This window comes from Choloepus didactylus, chromosome 9 (genome assembly GCF_015220235.1).
Source record: "Choloepus didactylus isolate mChoDid1 chromosome 9, mChoDid1.pri, whole genome shotgun sequence".
In the NCBI taxonomy this organism is placed as follows: Eukaryota; Metazoa; Chordata; class Mammalia; order Pilosa; family Megalonychidae; genus Choloepus; species Choloepus didactylus.
This window is the reverse complement of record NC_051315.1, coordinates 73,038,549-73,051,962: the sequence shown is the minus strand read 5'-3', so window position 1 is coordinate 73,051,962 and position 13,414 is coordinate 73,038,549. Positions and strand designations below refer to the sequence as shown.

At 33.0% G+C, this 13,414-nt stretch overlaps 1 protein-coding gene across 4 annotated transcripts in view; it reads left to right on the top strand.

Moving 5' to 3' along the window:
* NCKAP1 (NCK associated protein 1) overlaps nt 1–10,516 on the top strand; it is a 151,550-nt gene extending 141,034 nt beyond the window's left edge. For 3 of the 4 annotated variants that reach the window (XM_037848919.1, XM_037848920.1, XM_037848918.1), the window contains 5 exons: nt 3,530–3,623; nt 5,415–5,531; nt 6,101–6,210; nt 7,341–7,430; nt 8,472–8,588. In XM_037848919.1, coding sequence (XP_037704847.1) covers nt 3,530–3,623; nt 5,415–5,531; nt 6,101–6,210; nt 7,341–7,430; nt 8,472–8,588 — 528 coding nt within the window. Of the gene's footprint in view, nt 1–3,529; nt 3,624–5,414; nt 5,532–6,100; nt 6,211–7,340; nt 7,431–8,471 lie in introns of all 4 variants that reach the window. The other variant, XM_037848917.1, reaches the window with a different exon arrangement.
* Nucleotides 10,517–13,414: the final 2,898 nt, after the last annotated feature.

Here is a 13,414-nt window from a genome sequence, read left to right as displayed (position 1 = left end):
GGGTCCTGGTTCATCCCTGGGAGTCATGTTGTGCGTTGCCAGGGTGATTTGCACCCTGGGAGTCATGTCCCACATAGAGGGGAAGGCAACGAGTTTACCTGCCAAGTAGGCTTCGAGAGAGACAGTCCACATCTGAGCAGCAAAGAGGTTCTCGGGGGTAGACTCTTAGGAACAATTATAAGTAGGCTTAGCGTCTTCCCTTGCAGTAACAAGTCTCATAAGGAAAAGCCCCCAGATTGAGGACTCAGCCTACTAAATTGGTTGTCTGAACTCTTTTTATGATAATCAAGTCTTTTCTCAAGTTGGTGCCACTCAGACTTTTTGAGGCTTATCTTTCAATTATTGCTCCCCTTTTCTACTTTCTTTCCTTTTTAACTCTGTTGCTCTCTTCATATATATCTGATGGTGAACTGGCCAGATTCCCACATGTATCTGTTTTATCCTGTAATTTCCTTTACCTGAAAATTCTGCCCTGTTCTATTTCTGCCTTTTGAAATCCTTTCCTATCTTTTAAGGCCTGATTCAACTGCCATCTTCTAAAAAGTATTACTGGATCCCCCAGTGATAAAGAATTTCCTTTTTCTTGGTGTTAATCAGAGAAATTTTTATCTACTATAGAATTGATCACATTTTTCCATGTTTTATATTGTGGGGTTTTTTTGTTTGTTTGTTTGTTTGTTTGTTTGTTTTTCATTTACATTGATAACTAAATGGTAAATTTCTTAAAGACCAAGACTTTGTTTTCTTTATTTTTGTTTCTCTGACAGTGCTTTGAACAGTATAAACATTTGAAGTCAATGCTTGTTCTATAATTTTGATTGAAAAATAGGTATAAATAGTTCAAAGTGATTTCTTAAGTAGAAACACTGCAGAAAAATAAAGTTAAGAAAACATTAAAAACTGGTATATATATTATGATAATATTAATTAAACTTCTGAACAACCATCCAGTTTTCTTAACACTTGACATAATTGTATTTAGCTTCTAGTTAACTTTCAATGGAACTTATATATATATATTTAAAAGCCAAACATATTTTAAACAGCTTTATTGACATGTAATTCCCTTATCATAAAATGCACATACATGAAGTCTATTCAGTGGTTTCCAGTGTATTCACAGAGTTATACAACCATAACTCCATAAGGAAACCCTATAGCTATTAGTAGTCACTCCCCATTTTCCTTCCGTCTCCCTAATGCCAATAACCAATAATTTACTTTCTGTTTATAGATTTGTCTATTCTGGACATTTCATATAAGTGGAATTAGATAACGTGGTTTCTGGGACTGGCTTTTTTCACTTAGCATAATGTTTTCAGGGCTCATCCACTTTATAACGTATATCAGTACTTCATTTTTGTTACCAAATAATCTTCCATTGTTTGGATATACCACATTTTATTTATCCATTCATCATTTGATGGACATTTGGGTTGTTTCCACTTTGAGGCTCTTATGAATAGTGCATCCATGAATATTCATTTTTCGATTTTTACATGGCCATGTGTTTTCTCTGGGAGTGAATTGCTGGATAATATGGTAATTCTATGTTTAACCTTTTGAGGAACTGCCAAACTGTTTTCCAAAGCAATTGTACCATTTTATATTCTCACTAGCAATTTATGAGGGTTCCAGTTTCTCTTCATGCTCACCACACCAAATACACTTTCTTTTTGATTATAGTCATCCCAATGGGTATGAAGTGGCATCTCATTGGGGTTTTGATTTACATTTCTCTGATGGCTGACAATGTTGAACATCTTTTCATGTGCTTATTGGCCATTTGTAAGTCGTCTTTGGAGAAATGTATATTCAGATCCTTTGCCCCTTTTTAAATTGGGTTGTCTTTTTGTTTTTGAGTTGTAAGAATTCTTTATATATTCTGGATACTAGACTTGTTAGTGTATGATTTGCAAGTATTTTCTTCAGTTCTCTGGGTTGCCATTTCATTTCTTGGTGGAGTCTTCTGATACACAAATATTTTTAATTTTGATGTTGCTTTTGCTTTTGTTGTCATATCTAAGAGACTGTTGCCCAACCCAGGGTCATGAAGATTTATGCCTGTGTTTTCTTCTAAGAATTTTATACTTTTAGCTCTTACATTTAAGTATGTGATCAATTTTGAGTTAAGTTTTGCATATAGTGTGAGGAAAGGACCACAAACATTTGATATTCTAGAACTTAATTGATGGCATATTTTCCTTTATTCTAACCCATGCCATTTTACCTTGTATTTTATACTGAGGTTTTATGTTGCAATATCAGGTGCAAGCAATTATGTCAGTAGCTTTTAGCTGAGGTATTGAACAGTCAAGAATGTCTTCGATAATTGGAAATCTCTGTGTGTTGCAAAAAAAATTGCATTAGTCATTAGAAGTTCCTTTACCAGATTTATTTTTACCAGTATTCCTTAAAATCCTAGAATAAGCTATTTACCATAGTTATAGATATAATATGATTAGACTTTGAGCTCTGTAATTTTTCATTAAAGAACTCAAGTACATGAACCACAAGTCTAATAATTTTTATTCACTTTCACTCATTTGTCTTTCTTGACTTGATATTTTACATTTATGCTTCTAAGAAAAATAACTATCTTTAGAATCATTTTGTTGGAATTTGCCACAGAAAGTGTACAAATTTTGCTTAGCTTAATAGTAGGAAGTTAAACTTAGCAGCACATCACAAAGAACTAAATTAGCTGTTCAGTGTAGGTTAGTTACACTTTATTTCCTGCTTTGGCCAAGTGTTTGAAATTCTCCTGTGTTCTTGTAGGCAGACTCTAATTTTTTTTTTTTTTTTTAAATCTTCATTTTATTGAGATATAGTCACATACCACGCAGTCATACAAAACAAATTGTATATTCGATTGTTCACAGTACCATTACATAGTTGTACATTCATCACCTAAATCAATCCCTGACACCTTCATTAGCACACACACAAAAATAACAAGAATAATAATTAAAGTGAAAAAGAGCAATTGAAGTAAAAAAGAACACTGGGTACCTTTGTCTGTTTGTTTGTTTGTTTCCTTCCCCTATTTTTCTACTCATCCATCCATAAACTACACAAAGTGGAGTGTGGTCCTTATGGCTTTCCCAATCCCATTGTCACCCCTCATAAGCTACATTTTTATACAACTGTCTTCCAGATTCATGGGTTCTGGGTTGTAGTTTGATAGTTTCAGGTATCTACCACCAGCTACCCCAATTCTTTAGAACTTAAAAAGGGTTGTGCATAAGAGTGCCCACCAGAGTGACCTCTCGGCTCCTTTTGGAATCTCTCTGCCACTGAAGCTTATTTCATTTCCTTTCACATCCCCCTTTTGGTCAAGAAGATGTTCTCCATCCCACGATGCCGGGTCTACATTCCTCCCCGGGAGTCATACTCCACATTGCCAGGGAGGTTCACTCCCCTGGGTAGGCAGACTCTAATTTAAACTGTAAATCTTTTCTTAATAAAGTAAGATTCCTCAGAAATTTGTTAGAATACTTCTTACTCTGAAATGCTTACATTTTGTCAGGTTGCAATGAATGTGTATGAGTTATCATCAGCTGCTGGATTACCTTGTGAAATCGATCCTGCATTGGTGGTAGCTCTGTCTTCACAAAAGTCAGGTAAAATGCATTAGTAACGATATGGTGCTCTTAGTTAAAATTACCGGGTTAACTTGTGAATCACACCAATATAGGTGTGATACTCTTCTGTTCATTGAAGTTCTTGCTTTATGTCAAGCATTATTTTTGTGGTTGGAATATATGCAGAAAAGACAAAGATCCCTCTGCCTTCTAGAGCTTATGTTATGTCATATTCATCATACAGATGATATATTAGCCATGAGACTAGATGAGATTAACAAGGCCATTAATGTAGATGCAGAAACGAAGATGGTCAAGGTCTGAGCCCTGGGCCATGCCAATTTTAGAGCCCAGAAAGAGGAGGAAGAACCACCAAAAAGAAACTGAGATGGAAGGACCAGTGCAGGAGAGGAAAAACCAGGGAAGAAGGACTTCCAGGAAGCCAAATGAGGAGGAGGGAATGATTAACTGTTTGGAGTTAATGAGGATTGCTGACAAGAGCAGCTTCTGTGGAACAGTAAGGGCAAAAAAGGCTGATTAGAAAAGAAAGCGATTGGTGATAAGTATAAACAGCTCTCTCAAAGAGTTTTGTTGTGAAGGGGAGCAAATAAATAAAATTGGATTAGCTGAAGGCACAGGAGTAAAGTCAAGAGAGGAGTTCTTTAAGATGGGAGAAATAACAGCATTTGTATGCTAATGGGAATGATCCAGCAGATAGCAAAACATTGGTGTCTAGATGAGTTTATCCTACTTTAATTGAACTAGAACCATATACCATAAAGAGTTTGCATTATTATATAATATTGGAGATTAAAAATTTTTAAAGCCAGCCCTCTGAAATGTTACACTACCCCGAATGCTCTAGACATTTCTGGATTAGTCTACAAAGTAAATAATGTCTTATCTGTTTCTGGTACGAAAGTAGCCCCGACCCCATTGCCTTGCAGTAGCTTGGTATTTGACAGAGTTCATTAGTTCTTTTTTGTTTAATGTTACTTTCTGTTTCCTCATTCATACAGTATGTTCATTATAGTTACATAGAAAATATAGGCTCTTTTACTTGATTTGCTACAGTTATATTTGTTGTAATCAACCAAACTTTGAAGCATATTTTGGCTTTTTTTGTGTGTGTTCAATTCTTAGTTATATGTGGCTTTAAATATTAGGTTGAATAGAAGTTCACGGGTACCAGATAAGAAGACAAGTGACAGATAACCCATAATTTGACTATATATTACAATAAATATTTTAGAAATACTTGTGTCTTAAAAGTTTTAGGGTAATGCTAGATATTTTCATTTGGGATTGGTTGTCTTCTAAAATAGGTTGAAAATCTGGTCCACTTTCCACTCTTGAATTTTTAAATTGTGAATTTCAAATCACCTTCACATCTACTTTAAGAAAAAATATTTTAAGGATTTTTTGGTGATTTATGAGATATTAAATATTTTGAGCTGTAATAAATAGGATTTTCTTGTAAAAGTAATAATTTACTATCAGTTTTCAGTTAGGAAGTTGTGTACTTAAAGGATTCCAGTTACCCTGATCATATATTTTGCCCTATAGTCTTACAATTTAAGAAAAGAAAATTTTGCCTTACTGTTTCATTAGAGGCTCTTGAAGTGTTCCTGAGTAGTTGATAATAACCAATAGTAATGTGTATTGTTTCTATTTTAATCTATGTTTCTCCTAACAAAACTGTGATCAGTTCTATAGAGCTCCAGTAAAATACTTTATGCAAAAATAAATATTTGTTTTGTCTGGTTTAGGTAATCAACTCTTAACTAATCTTGAAGTACTTTGGTTTTATTCTTAATTTTTCTCCTTTAGAAAACATTAGTCCAGAAGAAGAATATAAAATTGCCTGCCTCCTCATGGTCTTTGTGGCAGTTTCTTTGCCAACACTGGCCAGTAATGTGATGTCTCAGTACAGCCCTGCTATAGAAGGTAATAGTGGTTTAAAACTGTAGTAGATACTTTTTTTTTCAAGTAGTTGATGTTATTTTATAAAAAAGTTCTGCCACTTACTAGCTGTGTGATCTTTGGTACCTGTTTCAAATGTATGTGTGTGCATGGTACACATTCCTGAATGGTTGTGAGGCAGGGGATAATGAGGGAGTATCTAACTCTTAGGATTATTTCTAAGAATTGAGTGATATAATATTTGTAAAGCAGCTAAGCACTTTTTCTAAGTTTCCAAGAACACTATAAAACTTATATATGATTTCTTTTAGGGTTTTTTTTTTTTTTAATATTTACCTATTTTATACAGACATGATCATTTGTTTCTTTCTTTCTACACTATTTTTAAGCAAAAGCACCAAATTACAACACAAGTAATTTTGGCTATAATCTTCATGAAAGTGAAAGAAGAAGGCAGATCATGCCCCCAACCCTGCTTTTAATCATGCCATTATTTATGTAAATTATGAGATCATTAATGATTTGCCTTCAGTGTATTATTTGATATTTTGGAGTTGCACAAAAACAATACAAATCTATTTACATTTTCTCAGGACACTGCAACAACATACATTGCTTGGCCAAAGCCATCAACCAGATTGCTGCAGCTTTGTTTACAATTCACAAAGGGAGCATTGAAGACCGTCTGAAAGAATTTCTGGCAGTATGTATAATCAAAGAGCAAAACTCATGATATTTTATAAAGAAAATTAAAATTTACTGCTAGTATAACAATTGTAGTAAATTCCCTTTATTTTACATTTTATTTAGTGTCCTCTAATGACATTTTTTGTTGTTTTCTCAGGCATATGAATTTCAGTCTCCTTTTATTTTTATTTGTTTAAAGGCAGAAACAGGTGAAGGTAGAGCATTAAAATCAAGAAACAGTTCAGCATTTTTTCCTTGGACTAGGAGTCTCTCCCCCATTTCTAGAACTCTGCAGTTTGACCTTTGTCTCTAACCTAATGTTTGGACTGATGTAGACATTTGCTGAGGGTTTAAAAGAGGGAAAAACAAACAGGAAAATTCAGAGACAGTATTCCCTCTAAAAGTATATATTTTACTTGTTTATTTCCATTTATTTGATGGAAGACCATTAATGGTGACAAATACAAAAAAAGAATACAACGCACTACTAAGACAGTTTAGTGCTAAATCTAGCCCTAAGAAGACTGACTCTTAGTTTCTACATCAGCGTAATTCTTTCTTTTCTTTATCAATGTATCTTTTCCATGTTTAATTTAAAGAAAAGATGCAATGTAATATAATGAACATTGGAATATTTGCTTCTTTTTAAGTTATAAATCCTGGTATTTTTTAAATACTTAAAACAAATATAGAACTTACTTGAGGAAAAAAGTAACTTCTATTTGAAGGAGAACAGTATTAGGATTAAAAAAATTTTTCCCCATTTTTTTCATTCAGGGCTTACTAATCTTATGGTCTTCCCATTATTTCAAACCCAGTGTGAAATTTTCTTTTTATTTCGGAACTGAGAAATAGAGTAAATACAGATATTGGAAAAGAGTAAATGATTTGAATCGTTTAAAAAAATGATTTTGAGAAAATTGACGCTTTTAAAGACCAACAAGAATATTTGATTACATTTATTATCTTTTGACTCTGTGTATACCTTAATAGCTCTCTAAATTATTGCTTGAATGTAAATTATCTAAGCTTATCTTATTTAAGTTATTAAAAAATAGCACTGAATGAATGAAATGTATTAGAAATGGAAGTAACTGGTGAACATTTCTTTTAAAAACTTACTTAAAATGTATGTGTATTTTTAAGCTTGCATCCTCCAGTCTACTGAAAATTGGCCAGGAGACAGATAAAACTACAACAAGAAACAGAGAGTCTGTTTATTTACTGCTAGATATGGTAAGTCTCATTTTAATTTTTACTAACAACAAAAAAATTCCAGTTATTCCTGATAGTCTTTTTGGCTTTTTTGTGATTGGATGGTAATAAAAACTGAAGTACTTTTTTTGATTCCTTTTGTTCACTCCTCCCAAGCCACATGCTTCTAAAGTTTGCTGAAAAGACTGACATCACTCATGCCATTATAGTAATGATATCAGAAAACAACAAAATAAAAGATCAGCATTGCCTATAAGATATTCTTTTATGAGCAGTTCTTTCTCTCAGCTTCTTGGGAAGCATTTTCTCTCAACTTGTTGCCTATAGCATATTCTTTTATGAACAATTATTTCTCTCAACTTAATGGGAAACACTTCCTTGGTGTATCAGTTTCAGTTCTCTTCCATTTTCCAACTTCTTTATTCTGACTCCATTCCACCCATCTAATATAATTCCTTATAATTCTCTGCTCCTGGTTAGTTCCTCCTCTTCAGTGTCCACGAACCAGCTATGCTTGTTTGTACCATGTGGCTCTTATCTCACTTAGAATAATTTCCCCACCTGCAGGGCTCTGTGTCTACCCTAATGACTCAGAACATCCCATAACTCAAATCTTTTTCTAAGTGGTCTTTCCTTACAACTCTGGCCTACATTAATCTTTCTTTCCTTTTAAACTCCTCTAGAACTTGAGGCTTTCCCCTGTATTTCGGTTGGTCATATGTTTGGTTTTGCTTTCTAGCTTAGTCTTTTGTCCCCAGTTAGACCTGAGGTATGGACCTCATTTTAAATATTTTTGTATTAACTTCTATGTTTAGTATATCATTTAGGACTATGAAAGTGCTGAAAATGTTTCTCATGATTAATTGATTTAACTGAAAAGTAGTGCTTTTTAAACTTTTTGATAGAATATACTGTGGCACATTTACATATCAAATTTTAAGGTAAAAGGAAAATAATTTTTATTTCTAATAAGAGAAATATAGAAACTGTCATTTACTAGTTGTCAGTAGATGTTCCGATTAGAAATAACTTGAGTTTGAATGCATTTTCGGAATTTTTCAGATTGTGCAGGAATCCCCATTCCTGACAATGGATCTTTTGGAATCTTGTTTTCCTTATGTCTTGCTGAGAAATGCATACCATGCTGTCTACAAGCAAAGTGTTACATCCTCTGCATAAAATACCTACTTATTGAAGACAAGCACGCATTTTTGTTGCCTCAGTTTTACTTTTAAACTATGGAACTGTTTTACCTTAAGGCCTGAAAAACAGTTTTGTGAATTACAGATTTCTTTCATACAGTTGTATTTTCTGATCATTGGTTTCTTAATATGGTTGTACCACAATATAAACTTGGTTGAATTAGATTGCACATTCACTGAATTCACTGATATTATTCCTGTAATTTTAGAGTCTCATTTGTTTTAAAAGCATACATTATTTACATGTTTTTGATATTTGATAATGAAAAAGAAACCTTTGCTCGTTTATTTCTGGAAGAATTGTATTTAGTGATTATTTTAGATAGTGATATTATAGCATTCATCTGTGTATAAATTATTTCATATAGGGGAGAGTTCTGATCTGTACCTATGGTCCTTATTGAAAACAAAATTGGATGTGCATTTTTGTGATGTTATGAATACATTTCTCCTTTTTCTTTACTTTGAAACATTTGCCAAACTAAATACTACAGCACTGTATAACATTCAAAATGTAAAAGGACTGCTCAGATTAGAAGCAAACCATGTCCCAACATACTAAAATAGCAGCTTATGTTGCTTGTATAAAGCCTTGTGATAATTTTTAGATTAATTCTGTGGTGCCCCATTGGCATTAGCACTACCATTGTACCCTGCTGTATAATAAACAATCTTAGACATTTATCAGCTGTTGATACAAATGTTAGTCCCTAACCACTTTTTATATGTTTTAAATTTTTGAAATTCAAGTGTACCTACCATAACATTTAAAATAAACACTAGAGTGTATCACATTTTGAATGATTTCTTTAATTTTTGATCCTCAGAAATTAATTAAATGATATGAAAGTTTTAGTTTAGGAACGTCTAAGTGCAACAGTTGATATGAAGTCAAATATTATAGGATTTGTTTAAAATTTTGAAAAAACATTCCACTGTAAAAAAGTGTTAAGATTAGAAAATAAAATTACATGAGATTTTTCAAAAATTAAGAACTAAAAGGAGAATACTTGTGTGCCATCAGCTTGCTAATTGTACTTGTAACTATAAGGACAGAGGTATTTGAAAGAGTAGAAGAAGTTGAACGATCATGGAACAAGTGAGAAAGTTATTAACAGCTAACTATATTGGTCAGTAATGAATGAGAAAGACATACAAAGTGCCTGTTACTTCTGAGTTGGTATGGAGGGCAGAGCAGTTCGTTTAGTTTGAAAAGTAACCAGATATTTACTTTTTGATTGACATTGTAAAGACTTTCTCAAGTTGTATCTGCTTATCATATAGAGCTTCTGTTATTTGCTGCTTCTTATATATACCTAAGATAAAAGGTAAAAGAAAACTGCTGTGAACTTGGTTATAAATGCTTTTCTTTGTTCATCTACAGAGAGTGGAATGAAATTGAGGGGCTACAAGATTATCATACTGCTGTTTTGTGTATGTTTTGTCTTATCTGTATTTAAAGCAGGGAATAGTTATTAGTATCTGTTGAAAAATTTCAGTGGTGCCATGAATTTTTTTAAAAAGGGAAGGAATTTTAAAATGGAATGGTTTCAGACCTGAAATAGCCTGATTACACAGTGAACAGTTGAAACTAGGATTTAATGCTGTTTGTTTTGAAATATTGGATTCCTAGAGTTGTAATAACTTTGTCACTAATGGTATGCTATGAGGTAAAGTAGGCATTTGAGTATCTGCAATTTGATTGGGGTCAGATGTGGAAGGGCATAAGGTTTTACAAAAGCCATTTTTCCCACTGTTAAGGCCAAGAAAAGATAACCCTTTCTTAGTCATGTGCAGTTTTGTTGTCTAAATTTTTCTCTCATATACCCAAACAGACCAATTGACTGACTGGTATACTAGCTAATTATTCTTTATGGAGAGTTTTCCTACCAAAAAAAAAAAAAAGGCAAAGATAACTTGAAGGAAAAAGTTAAAAGTAAATTGACAACTACTATTTTTTTTAATAGATTTTATTTTTTAGAGCAATTTCAATGTATTCTGGGTATTAGATTCTTGTCAGATATGTGATTTCCAAATACTTTCTCCTATTCTCTAGGTTGTCTTTTTACTTTCTTGGTAATGTGCTTTAATGCACAACTGTTTTTAATTTTGATAAAATCAATTTGTCTGTCTGTTCTTTTGTTGCGCATGCTTTTCAGGTCACACTTAAGAAGCCATTGCCCAACACAATGCCCTGAAAAGGTTCCTATTTTCTTTTAAGAGTTTTATGATTTTAGCTCTTATATTTAGGTTGTTGATCAATTTTGAGTTAATTTTTGTACATGGCATAGAGGAGTTTGAGGTTTTCAGAAAAATTATGCAGAAAGTATGGAGGGTTTCCATATCTCCCTTCTCCTGAAGTTTCTCCTATACTCCTATATTAATATCTTGTGTTAGTGTGTTACATTTGTTACAATCGATGTGCTAATATAGATACATTATTGTTAACTAATGTTCATAGTTTACATTAGGGTTCACTGTTTGTGTTATATAGTTTCTATGGGTTTTGTAAAGTAGATAATGTTATTCATCTTCCATTACAGTATCATATACAACAGTTTCACTTTGCTAAAAATGCCCTGGGATCCACCTATTCATCTCTATCCCTGAATGCCTGGTAACCACTGAGCTTTTTACTTTCTCTATAGTTGTGCCTTTCTCAGAAAGTCATATAGTTGGAATCATATAGTATGTAGCTTTTTCAGACTGGCTTCTTTCACTTAGCAATATGCATTTAAGGTTTCTCCATGTCTTTTTGTGACTTGATAGTTCATTTCCTTTTATTGCTGAATAATATTCCATTGTATGGATGTACCACAATTTGTTTATCCATTAACTTATTGAAGAACATCTTGATTGCTTCCAGTTTTTGGCAATTATGAATAAAGCTGCTACAACATACGCATGCCAGTTTTTGTGTGGACGTAAGTTTTCAAATCTTTTGGGTAAATTTTTAAGAGTGTAATTGCTAGATCATATGGTAAGCCTATGCTTGCTTAACTTTGTAAGAAACCTGCCAAACTATCTTCCAAAGTGGCTGTACCATTTTGCATTCACACTAGCAATGAATGAGAGTACCTATTGTTCCACATTCTTGTCAGCATTTGGGGTTGTCAGTGTTTTGAGTTTTAGCCATTCTAATAGGTATACAGTGGTGTCTTTGTTGTTTTAATTTGCAATTCTATAATGACATGATGTTGAACATCTTTGCATAAGCTTATTTGCCTCCTGTATATCTTCTTTGGTCAAGTGTTTGTTTCAGATCATTTGCCCATTTTTAAATTGGGTTTTCCGTTTTCTCGTTGAATTTTAAGAGTTTTTTGTAAATTTTGGATACAAGTCCTTTATCAGATATGGCTTTTGCAAATATTTTCTCCCATTCTGGCTTGTCTTTTCATTCCGTTAACAATATCTTTCAAAGAGCAGAAGTTTTTAATTGTAATGAAGTCCATCTTATCAATTTTTTTTCTTCTTGGATTGTGCCTTTGGTATTGTATCTAAAAAGTCATCAGCAAATCCAAGGTTACCTAGGTTTTCTCCAGCTACACAATGAACATTTTAAATTAAGTTGAAATTAAAACTCAATTTCTAGAAGTTTTGTGTTTTACATTTAAGTTTATGATCCTTCTGAGTTAATTTTTGTGAAAGGTATATGGTCTGTATCTACTTTGATTTGTGTGTTTGTGTGTGTGTGTGTGTGTGTGTGTGTGTAGCTGTTTATTGCAACATCAGGTGTTGAAAAGACTTAATCCTTTCTCCATTGAACTGCCCTTGCTCCTTTGTCAAAGATCAGATCATTGTATTCATGTGAATCTATTTTCGGAGCTGTCTCTTCTGTTCCATTGATCTGTTATTTCACCATTTCCACTGTTCATTGATCACTATAGCTTTATAGTAAGTCTTGAAGTTGGGTGGCGTCTGTACTCTTGCTTTAATTCTTCAGTATTTATTGTCTCTTCTGGGCCTTTTACATTTCCATAAAATGTAAGGATCAGTTTGTTGGTATACACAAAATAACTTGCTGGGATTTTTACTTGGATCGCATTGAAATTACAGATCAAGTTTGGAAGAACTGACATTTTAATAATATTGATTCTTCCTATCCATGAACATGGAATAACTTTCCATTTTTTAGATCTTCTTTGATTTCTTTCATTAGGGTTTTGTATTTTCATCAGAGGGATCTTGTATTTATTGTTAGATTGATATTGAAGTATTTATTTTTGTTCTTTTTTTGTTTGGTGGGGTGCTAATGTAAACAGTATGTTTTGAATTTCAAAATTCCAGTTGTGCATTGCTGGTATATAGGAAAGTCATTGACTTGTATATTTAGTCTTTTGGTACATATACCTCTTGTTTAATATGTTTTGTGTAATTACACACACACACACACACACACACATACACACACACACACATAGAGAGAGAGAGAGAGAGAGAGAGAGTATACTCTTTGTATATTAAGCCTCCAACCTTGCTATTATCACTTATTAGTTCCATGATTTTTTTTTTTTTTTTTTTTTTGGGGGGTACATTCTTTGGGATTTTCTACATAGACAGTCATAACAAGCAAAGACAGTTTCATTTCTTCCTTCCCAATCTGTATACTTTTGTATTTCCTTTTCTTGCCTTATTGCACTAGCTCAGATTTCCGGTATGGTGTTGAATAGGGGTAGGGGTAGTGATAGAGGACAACCTTATAATGTTCCTTTTTTTTTTTTTTTTTAATAGTAGCCATTCTAGTGGGTGTGAAATGGTATCTCATTGTGGTTTTGATTTGCATTTCTCTAATGGCTAATGCGT